Source organism: Beta vulgaris, chromosome 7, assembly GCF_026745355.1.
Source record: "Beta vulgaris subsp. vulgaris cultivar EL10 chromosome 7, EL10.2, whole genome shotgun sequence".
Classification (NCBI taxonomy): Eukaryota; Viridiplantae; Streptophyta; class Magnoliopsida; order Caryophyllales; family Amaranthaceae; genus Beta; species Beta vulgaris.
This window is the reverse complement of record NC_079208.1, coordinates 29,648,351-29,660,095: the sequence shown is the minus strand read 5'-3', so window position 1 is coordinate 29,660,095 and position 11,745 is coordinate 29,648,351. Positions and strand designations below refer to the sequence as shown.

At 42.7% G+C, this 11,745-nt stretch overlaps 1 protein-coding gene across 1 annotated transcript; it reads left to right on the top strand.

Moving 5' to 3' along the window:
• The first annotated feature begins 9,253 nt into the window (after positions 1-9,253).
• LOC130589517 (uncharacterized) lies at positions 9,254-11,294 on the top strand. The gene is made up of 2 exons (XM_057390787.1): positions 9,254-10,800; positions 10,875-11,294. The coding sequence occupies exons 1-2, from the start codon at positions 10,042-10,044 to the stop codon at positions 11,292-11,294; spliced, it is 1,179 nt and encodes a 392-aa protein (XP_057246770.1). The 5' UTR covers positions 9,254-10,041.
• The last annotated feature ends 451 nt before the right edge of the window (positions 11,295-11,745 follow it).

Sequence of the window (11,745 nt, the reverse complement as noted above, 5' to 3'; positions counted from 1 at the left end):
GTAATATAGTTGATTGATAACTTGTCACTATGGTCTTTTATGTGTTTCTTGAACCAACTTAGACTAATATTTTCAGGGTGTATAAAAATATTACTCCTTCCGTCCCAGAATACTCTTGACACTTATCAAGGCACGCAGTTTCAGATGATAAGTTGTTTGGTTATCAATTTTTATTTTATTGAAAAATAGATGTGATAGGAGTTAGTAGTTAGTAAAAGTATTATTATTTTATTTTAAGGAGAGAGAATGTGGGCCATGATTAGAGTTGGCAGGTAATAAGAGTGGTATTATTTCATTTGGAGGAGATAGTGTGGGCCAACAGTGGGTCACATCCCAAAATAGAACTGTAAAGAGTATTCTGGGACATATAAAAAAGGAAAGTGTAAAGAGTATTTCGAAACGGAGGGATGGAGTATATGAATCGATATTTAGTAGATGCCAACAATGGGCAACGTGGTTCCTAGTTGTATTTGTACCCTCACCCCGAACTCAAGTTTTGGTTCATTGACCATTTATGGAGTCAAGACGGGGAAACTACATTGGATACGTCCCTAAGATGTCTGTACGATTTTAAATATCTAGTTAGGTTTATAACTTTTCCTATAAAATAACTGTTGGCGATTTCAAAACGACGTTAACAATGAGGTAGTCAAAGTATTTGTTGATGCGAATATCCCACCTTTACCCGATCTCTCCACAACGATCCCACATTTCATAAAATTGGAAATAATCCCACCTTTGTGGGGTATTTGTCAAAAACGGGCCTTTTTACTGGTCATCGGTTCAAAAGGTAATGACCTACCTTTTATGTTTTTTTTTAAACACCCTCCCACCACCCCCTCCCACCCCCACTCATAAACCCCCACCCAACCTTCGTCTTTGCCCACCCCTTCTCCCCTGTCCCCGTCGCCCTTCCCCCTGTCCCCGTCTCCCTTTCCCCCACTACCCTTGCCCTCGTCGCCCTTCCCCCGGAGATTTAGAATTTTTTTTGAAATTTCAGAGTAAAGAGAAAGAGGAAGAATAAGAAGAAGGGGTTGGAGTCTTCCATGGAAGCGCCGGGGGGGGGGGGTTGCCAGGGACGCCCAAGGGAGGGGCTTTGCGAGGGAAGCGCTAGGGGGGTTTGCAGTGGAGGGGGTGGGGAGAGACGAAAGGGTGGCTGCTTGAATGGGATGGATGGTGGGGGACTGTGGTTTGCTGTGGGGGTGGGGGCTGGGTGGGGTGGAGCGTGGGGGGGAAGGGGGTTTGCGAGGGAGGGGGTGGGGAGAGATGAAGGGCTCGCTGCCTGTAAGGATTGGAGGGTGGTGGACTGTGGTTTGTTATGGGGGTAGGACCGAGTGGGGGTAGGGTGGGGCTGCAAGGTGAGGGTTGCAGGATTGGGATGGTGGGGCTGGTAGGGGGTGGGGTGGGGTTTGGAGGGGTGGGGGAGGGGCTGTAGAGGTGGGGTGGCGAAGTGGTGGTTGTTGTGGAAGAAAAGAAGCAGAAGAGGAAGAAAAGAGAAAACCTACATTTACAAGTTAGCAATAGGTAATGGTCTATTTTGAGCACATACATTCTAAAGGTGGAGTTATTCCCAAATTTAGGAAAGGTGAGACTGTTTTAGAAGGATCCCTCAAAGGTGGGATTATTCCCATCAAAAAATCCGGTAGTCAAATATGTGCTCACAACGCGGTAGACGAAAATAAAAACACGCCTACAACCTGAGAACAGAGAACCATATAAGGTGGACAGGGAGCAGTTTAGGGAGGTTTTGGAGGAGGATTTTTATTGGAGTAGTCGAGAAAAATCAACAAGGGTGAAGGTTCTTATGGATGTTACCAAACCTCTTTGAAGGGTGCACGAAATTCATAACAACAATGGATAGTGTGGGTTAAACTGAAGTACGCATCCCCACTTCCATTTACATTTGTGGTCTTGTCGGGAACATTGAACGGGATTGCCACCATGTTGCGGAGGAGGATAAGAGGTAGGAAAAATAATGGGGTTCATGGTTGAAGACTTCACCAAGAAAGCGAAGGCTGAAGGTAGATGCATGAGAAGGCAATTTTTTTTAAGATGTCAAAACGCCTAAGTTCTGCAAAACCTTGTGGTATGGAGGATGTTGGTGCCAAGGAAGAAGAGGGAGGGGAGATTTGTAGTAAACACATTTGGGGGGAGGGGGTACAAGCGGACCTGGAGCATGCTGTAGCGTCGAGGACAATAGGGGGTGCCTATTGACCCATGCAAACTTTAAACATGATGTCTCAAGGGACCACACATGAAAGTACTAGTCCTCCTATTTTTTTATGGGAGATTGTGAGGGATTAACTAAGGAGCCTAGAAAAATTAAATTGCCTAAAGAAAAGGAGAACTTTGAGAGAGAAAACATGCAGGCAAAACTCGTAGAGGTGATCATTTTGACCCGACCTGGCCCGATTTTGGGCTGAGTTTTGGGAATATTTTTTCGGCCCGCGGTCGGGCCCGACCCGTTTTTTTTTTTTGGCTTTCGGCGGGATTTGGGAAAGCCAAAAACGACTTTTTAGTCTATTTTTTCGCCAGGTCTGTTTTGGCCCGCAAAAGCCCGCTAATTTAGGCCCGAAATAGCGGGTTTTGGGCACAAAAATTCAGCCCGGATTTATGTCTGGCCCGGTCGATGGGCAAACTTTTTTGCCGCGGCCCGGCCAGGCCCATGATCACCTCTAGGCAAAAGGGAAGAACAGGGTCAGTTGAAGATGATTGAGACTATTAGTCATATGAACTTACTGTTTTCAATTGTAGTATTAGTTTAGCAGCAAAAAAAAAAAAAGAAAATATGAGAGGACGAATAACCTGATAAGCAAGTACTACACCAAATATGAACTTAGGAGGAACTCATCGCGGCTATATATTCTTTCGCTCCAGTTGCTCCTTCAACAAATTAACAGCACAAAACATAGAGGCAACAGACACACACCAATTCTTACCTTTATTTTCTGCATTTTCTCCATCCTATTATTTGGCTATTTCTCTCTTTCTCTCTTTCTCTCTTTCTCTCCTCTATATTACATACTGTGCCTTCGCTAGGTGGCATCCTTTGGATCAAAAGTCCAGTCGAGTTAGCTAGTTACGTACGTATTCAATTTTGTGTATAGTCGGTTGGGGGGAAAAAAAAGGTGGGTGTCTTTCTCACGATTTCCAGTTTCAACGAGCACCAAGTAATTCTATTTCATATTGGTGTAAAAGTAAAGGCGTGTATGTCATTGAAAAAGTTGCGGGTCACATCTCCAAAACTTTTAGAAATTCGAAATATTATTCCAACTGATCTTCCCCTACTAAGCAAAACACTGGCGACGAGTTGCCGACTCATTAGCTATTTAGCTGTAATATTGTAATAATATTATAAGAGTGGCGAAACCGTGATTGATTCGGTATTGAACAAGTATTCACATTTTTTTTATATTTAGTTTTTGTTGATTTCACACAACAATTATAAAGGAAGGTGTACATCCAAATAGCAATCTCGTGTATAAAAAAAGCTGTGTTTGCACATTAAAAGTTTGCTACAATTATAATCTATTTTATATTGTGTACATCTATAAACTAAAATATAAAAGTATGTGTTTTAGGCAAATCAATTAATTAATATCTTTATTATATTTTAGGCAAATCAATCAATTAATATCTTTATTATATAAATCAAGGGAGAGCTATGATGTCCCCAAATGAAATGTCTTTTTTATCCTTAGCTAAATATATACTTAATTGAATATTCAGATTTTGAACAATGATATTCTTTCCTAATTTAATGATGGGTCAAAATTCCAATAATAAACTAATAACCATTAACAAAGTAACTTGACATAATGAGAAAAATGGTTATTCAATAAAAAAAATTACAAATTCAATTTGACTAGAAAACTTTACACACTAGTGGAAAAATGAAGAAGGCTGCACTAAAAAAGGCCTGTAGGACTGCGCTTTTTGATAGCAGCCCTTCACATTTTAAGTAGGGCTGCGCTAGAAAAGCGCAACCCTTCACAGTGAAGGGCTGCGCTTTTTAGGTAAAAGCACAGCCCTTCTAGCCATGAAGGGCTGCGCTTATTAGGTAAAAGCGCAGCCCTTCATGGCTAGAAGGGTTGCGCTTTTACTTAAAAAGCGCAGCCCTTCCTACCAAAAAAATTAAAAAAAAATATTTTTTTTTTTGACATTTTTTACTCATAATCGCACATTTTCTGAAATTATACACAAGAGAAACGAAACAAAAAAAAGAACGAAACGAAAATGAAAAAAAAGGAACAAAAACTAATATACAGAAGTTATAGATCTGAAAATACAAATTAATCAAAACGAATATACAAGAACATTAATCAAAACAAAGAGAAGTATACAAGAACATTAAATCAAAACAAAAAGAAGTATACAAGAACATTAATCAAAACAAAGAGAAGATACAGACCTATAGATCTGAAAATACAAGAACTACGTCAAACATTAACCTAATAATGTTTAAATACATAAAACAAAACCCTAATACATAATTAAGGAAAAAAAAATTCGGAAAAAACTTAAAATGGCTATTTGGAGGCTTAAACGAACTCGGATGGCTCAAAAAGCCTAAAAGTCACGGCATAGCGGTGTGTTTGACTCGTTGGCTCGTTCCGCTTCCGAAAAGGTATCACAATAGGCAATCGGACTCCGTCGGCATGATTCGTGCAAATCATTTCAGCGTTTTTGTCGCAACGTTTCTGGGAGTTTTTGAGAGGATGAAGAGAGGAGGAGAGGAGAGGAGGGACGTGAGAGAAGGAGGAAAGGAATAATGAGGGACGTGAGAGAGGAGAGAGAAGAATGAGGGATATATTTGACGAATCCTGCTTAATATTTGAAGCCCGCGAACTTTTTTATTTCAAATTTTTTTTGGAAGGGCTGCGCTTTTTTTAAAAAGCGCAGCCCTTCACTTAGTAGGGTTGCGCTTTATTCTTACCTACAGAAGGGCTGCACTTTTCCTAAAAGCGCAGCCCTTCCTGCGCAGCCCTTTCTGTTTTTTCCCCTAGGGACATCTAAGGGTATGTTCTCTTCGACATATAACAACTGAACTGATTGCAACTGAATTGAACTGAACTGAACTGATTACAACTCAACTGAACTAAACTGAACTGATTATATGTAATAAGATTATGTAATTCAAGATTTGGTAATTAAGTTTATTAGAGAAAATGAGGCAATACATGGTATCCTAAATCATAGTATCCCATGTGAAAACACTAATATATTTTTTATTGGATCCATTAAGTTTGTAATTTAATACTTCTCTCATTTTAGGTCAAACTAAACTTTGAAAACAACATTAAAAACGAAACTACATAAGAAAAACCACTTCATAGAAAATGAAAGTACACGAGAAAAACAACTTCATAAGAAAATGCACCCCTCTCAAACATTTTCTTTTTATAAATTTATGTAGAAAGTAAAGGATAAAAGTTGACATAATGTTGGACCTCTTTTTTGGTACATCTTCTAGCTAGTTTAAGTATTGGTTTGGTTGACATAAATAAAATAAAAAATTGAAGTTTTTAATAAGTGGAAGAATACGGAGTTATTTAATTGACAAGACAACATTGGGAATGACACTTCTTATAAGGAAGTTATAGTTTTTACATAATCTGACTACACATAAATCCAATATAATTCGATTCTAAAACCCAATTAGTAATAGGTGAGACGTTGAGACGTGGAGTAGCCACTAAACTTATATGGTGGTCATATCCTCCCTCATTTTTAACTCATTGTCTAAGCTTCACTTTTAACACTAATAAGGGCCTGTTCTCCCCAGCTTATTTTCAGTTCAGTTTAGTTCAGTTGAGCTCAGTTCAGTTCAGTTCAATTCATCTCTATTGTTTTATAACTATTTTGTTAAATATTATCATTATGTTGGTCTAATTTATTTTACTAATTACTCTTATTTATTTTTATATTATTATTATTAAGTATTATTATTATTATTATTATTATTATTATTATTATTATTATTATTATTATTATTATTATTATTATTATTATTATTATTATTATTATTATTATTATTTATATATATTATTTTGCTTATTATAACTTTACACATTATTATTACTATTATTATTAGGAGGAACATGGTTTAGGTCAAAAGCATAAATAAACTAACGTTTTTAGCCCATAAACAAATCAAATTGCGTTAAAATGGCTTATGATGCAATTTTGTGCAGTCCCACCCAATCATTATTTTATTACTAAATATTATTTTATTATTAAATCTAATTATTAAAATAGTAATATTAATTTACTTCTCAAATATTATTGTTATTATATAATCATCATCAAGTATTGATATATTAATACAAATAATATAAAATAATTATTATTAATTATCATTATTATCATTAATTATTATTATTATTAATTATTTGATTAATATTATTATTTATAACTATCATTTAAAATATCCAAAATACTATTATTTATTATTCATTATTATTACTTATCATTATAATTATTATTTAATATTCATATTATTATTGTTTAAATATTATTTATATATTTATTATATTCAATTTAATTTAATTCAGTTCAATTTAATTCAGTTCAGTTCAGTTCATTTCACCTGTTTTATGTCGAAGAGAACATGCCCTAAGTATAGTGAAAACGTCGAAACTTCAAACAACGGTTAGCGCAAAAAAAAGTTAAACTTGGAGATCAAACATAAATGTAGTAGAATAATATGGACATCCTTTATTATATTATCCTATCTTCTATTACTGTGGTTAAACACTGCAATATTATACAATCATCTAAGTATTACTTATTTCTTCAGACCATGTTGAAGTTTCAAGCTAGTTTAACGAATAATAGTGATAATAATATAATATTACATTATTTAATTAATAATAAATTCATAATAATGATTTATTAATTATGATCAGTTATTAAATAAAAAATATTAAAAAAATAATAAATTATTTTAATAAATTACTAAATAATAATAAATTAGTTGATAATCACTTGTTAAGATTTGTTTCCTAAAGTTATGAACTTGTATAGGGTTTTTTCGCCGAAAAATATCTCATCTTGTCTATATACTATTGATCATCACCCGCCAGTATAGGGCTTGGCTCGCTGCATCAACAGGTTCTTATCATTTCACCATCATCAATCACGAAATCTGCTTTTGTTCATAACGAACTCATCCAAGTAAGTTCTAAAATTGCTATTTTATTCAATTACTTTTGTTTATGACTTTCTGTTTCTGTCTAGAAATTAAGGATGCTAATTCCTTTGCTTAGGGAATACCGGGTCAGATCTGAATGTCCTGAGTCCAAAGTCCGTACGCCGGAATCGTGCAAAAGTAATGGTTAGACTGCCCCGGGTTGTTCCGGATCGCCTCTCCGACGCTCAAGTCAGTGATCAAGCTAGAGAGATAAAGTCTAGAGAGAGATGCTCTGGTTTGTTAGGTAAGAATTCAATACCTTCTCATTGATGAGGGGGTTGAGTATTTATAGTGCTTGGAATATCCCAATTGTAGGCCAGCTGGAAGGCACTGACAGCTAGGAGGCACTATCACAGGTGGGCCCTCTGGAGGCTTAAGGCTTTGTTGGGTTTAATTGTCTCTGGCTGGCTTAGCCCAGGAAATAAGCCCAAACAATTAGCCCCACGCCGGAAATGGGAAACATTGGCCTTGCTGAAGCGTCTCCCGTTCGTGGCGGAACCTAGATAGCCCTGAGCCCAGACTGACCTGGTCTCCTGGAGGAGAAGGGAGGCCGGTGTCGACCCAGTCTCCCTGAGGAGAGGGGAGGCATGTGCCGACCCGGTCTCTTCAAGGAGAGGGGTGGCATGTGCCGACCCAGTCTCCTTGAGGAGAGGGGAGGCATGTGCCGACCCGGTCTCTTCAAGGAGAGGGGTGGCACGTGCCGACCGACCCGGTCTCTTTGAGGAAAGGGGAGGCGTGCGTGCCGACTCGGTCTCATAGAGGAGAGGGGAAGCTTACGTGCCGACCCGGTCTCATAGGGGAGAGGGGAAGCATATGTGCCGACCCGGTCTCATAGAGGAGAGGGGAAGCATATGTGCCGACCCGGTCTCATAGAGGAGAGGGGAAGCATACGTGCCGACCCGGTCTCTGGGAGGAGAGGGGAGGCATGCGCCGACCCGGTCCCTTAGAGGAAAGGAAGGGCATTGCTCATACATGGCTCGAACGAGGGGCCAATGAGCCCCAGGCTTGTCCGAGCCGGTGCCTTGCTCTCGCTAAATCACTCTGGGACTTAGGAAATTTACTAAACCAACGAGGAGTGCTTCCTTGGTCCGAGTTGGTTGGACGCGGCTCGGATGGGCCAATGAGCCCCATGCTTGTCCGAGCCGGTGCCTGCTCTCGCTAAGTCAATCTGGGACTTAGGAGACTTACTCAACCAAAGAGGAGAGCCTCCTTGGGCCGAGTTGGTTGGACGCGGCTCGGATGAGGGGCCAATGAGCCCCATGCTTGTCCGAGCCGGTGCCTGCTCTCGCTAAGTCAATCTGGGACTTAGGAGACTTACTCAACCAAAGAGGAGAGCCTCCTTGGGCCGAGTTGGTTGGACGCGGCTCGGATGAGGGGCCAATGAGCCCCATGCTTGTCCGAGCCGGTGCCTGCTCTCGCTAAGTCAATCTGGGACTTAGGAGACTTACTCAACCAAAGAGGAGAGCCTCTTGGGCCGAGTTGGTTGGACGCGGCTCGGATGAGGGGCCAATGAGCCCCATGCTTGTCCGAGCCGGTGCCTGCTCTCGCTAAGTCAATCTGGGACTTAGGAGACTTACTCAACCAAAGAGGAGAGCCTCCTTGGGCCGAGTTGGTTGGACGCGGCTCGGATGAGGGGCCAATGAGCCCCATGCTTGTCCGAGCCGGTGCCTGCTCTCGCTAAGTCAATCTGGGACTTAGGAGACTTACTCAACCAAAGAGGGAGAGCCTCCTTGGGCCGAGTTGGTTGGACGCGGCTCGGATGAGGGGCCAATGAGCCCCATGCTTGTCCGAGCCGGTGCCTAAGATGCTGGACCACTGGTTGAAGTGACCGAGCTGGTAACCTTGAGCTGATGAACTATAATCTTGAGCTGGTGAACTTAATAGTTTCTTGAAACCAAAATGCCACGTGGTAACGGTGGATTATTGGGGTGCTTGAAAACATGGTGGCGATTCAACTTCTGGTCATTTATGACCTTTGTGACGATTGACATTCTTTGGAGCTGTACCTTTTGAATAGTTTTGGGCCATCTGAGAGGCCCATTAAGGTGGCGAAAACGCAGGTCCCGGTCCATATTTCGACGCGGGACACGGAAATCGAGGATTTTGCCTATAAGTAGGGAGAGAGGGGAGAGATTTTGTCACTTTTACAATTCTCTCTCTCTCTCTAAATTTGAGTTTTCTGCTCTCTCTCTCTACTTTAGAGCTCTTTCTCTCTCTAAGTCCGGGCTTCACTCTATTCGTCCGACCAGGTACGCTTTTGTTTTGCTTTTTCGCTAAGTTTTTTCTTCTTTCGTTTAATAAAATCGGCCGACCCCCTCCTGTTGATAAATAATGGGGAGCTCGTCCGAGTCAGTGACACCTCCTCCCTCACCTCCTTATAATTTAGCCGAGGAAGTGAGGAGTATGGGAATGGTATTGGTGTCAACTTTAATAAGTTGCCCGGATCCCTCGGCTGTGCCTGAGGCGCTTTCCCTCCCGAGTACTCCTTCGCAAGCCGAGGAGGAGGAGGCCGAGGGTACCATCCCTCTACCCTGGGAGGTGTCCCTGGCCTATCCCTCTTCGAGGAGTTACTTAGACAGATATTTGTCTGATGGTGTAGTTAGGATAACTATGCCGGGAGAAGAAGGTGAAGCTTCGACGTCCGGGCGACTCGTATATCCGGAGATAGATCCCAAAGGCGGACCGGGAGCGAAGTTCCCCCTTCCGTCATTAATAAAAGCTTTGCTAGAGGACGCCCGAGGCCAAGCGGCCAAGTTTCAAATAAAGGTCCCCTACCTGCTGGTCCGACCCGATGTCAGCCATACCATCCTGACCCACCTCCCGGATGCACCGCCTTTTATTACAAGGCCATGGAGATGGGATTGAGGTTCCCGCTGACCCAGTTCGAAAAGGACATTTTGAACGCCTACAATTTGTGCCTGGGTCAGCTTTCTCCGAACTCGTGGGGTGGAATCTTGGCCGTCCAGGTAATTTGCGACATTATTGGAGTTAAGCCGACCCTCACTCTTTGGCGGCATATGTACAAGTTGTTCGAGATGCCAGCCGGGGATCATGGTCCGGGCTGGTGGTGCTTCCAGGCTCGGCGGGGCTACCGAACAGTCCTTGACCTTCCCACATCTCAGAAGGGGTTCCGCCGAGGGTTTGCTTTTGTATACCACGGAGGGGAATGGGGCATCCCCACCGTGCCTCCATTGGCCGAGCCAAACCATTGCTTAAATTTCAAGGTGCCTGAGCTATCCGACGAGGAAGCTGTGGCTGCTATTTATATGCAACTGGAGGCCAAGATAGTGGATGGTGGCGAAGTCTTTGTAGCGGGGAACTGGCTCCTGAGCTGCAAACTGTTTAAGAACGAGCACTTCTTGGCGGCATTCGGCCTGAGTCCGGCCTTTCCTAAGGGTAATTCGGCAAGAGGGGGTCCGGTTGACTTGTTTTTATTGTATTATTTGCCATATTTTCTACTCTTTTTTCCTTTTGCAGAAGCTTCTCTAGCATTCATTAAGGAAACCGACCAGGAAATGGCCGAACGATTGACTTCCGCTGCTCTGAAAGCTGCTAGGATCAGGGCCGAGATGAAGGCCAACAAAATCAACAAACCCTCCAAGCCAAAGGTAAGCACCCTTTCCATCCGACTTGGTTCAGACTTACACTTCCTATTCTCACCAACTTTTTGCATATTTTATAGGATCCTTCCAACCCTAAACCGAGGAAGCGCAAGGAGAGGACGGAGGAGAGGGTTGAGCTGACGGAGAAGGCGCTGGCCAAGGCCCGGGCCGAGAAGGAGGCCTCGGCGAAGAAGGCCAGGAAAGAGCCTTCTGTCGAGGTCAACAGCCCTCGGCCAGGGTTCGGGGACGACAACACTCATGTCTCCGTCCATCCCTCGGATTTCGAGCCAGTTCGCAGTCCTGGCTATGTGCCAGGGGGATCCCATACTGAGCAGGCGATGTCCGAGGCGCCTCTCCCGTTTACTCAGCTCTCTAAGACTGAGAAGAAAAGGATCAGCGATGCGCTGGAGATCCTCTGTACTCAAGCCGACCGTGATCACATCAGGGCGGTGAACGAGAGGAACGAGTCAAGCGAGCTCTTCGCTCCTGGATGGACGTAAGTAAATTTCTCTTTGCCTTTTACTTAGCCTTTTATTTCTCAACTTCCTCTTCCTAACTGGTTTCCTTTTGGCAGTTTTCTATCCGAATGACCAAAGTAGCCGAGGACCGGCTCGCTTGGTCCAAGAGGTCCAGGATCTGAAGAGGCGGCTCGGACGCACTTCGACGAGCTTTATCAGGCCAAGGAGGCCAAGCGTCTGGCCGAGCTACGACTGAAGGAGGCCAACACCAAAATCACCAAGGGTGAGGCGCTTGGCAGCAGGAGAAGGAAGATTAGAAGGTGGAGAGAGCCAACCTTACCCTGGCCAAAGAAAACGCCGAATCTGCCAAGGTTGCGGCCGAGTCCAAACAGGCTCGAGTCGAGGGCGACTTGGAGAGGGTAAAGTTCAAACTCTCCACGGCTGAGGCTCAATGAAGGAGGCTCAGGCGGCAGTTTCCCGCTCCCAGGAGGAG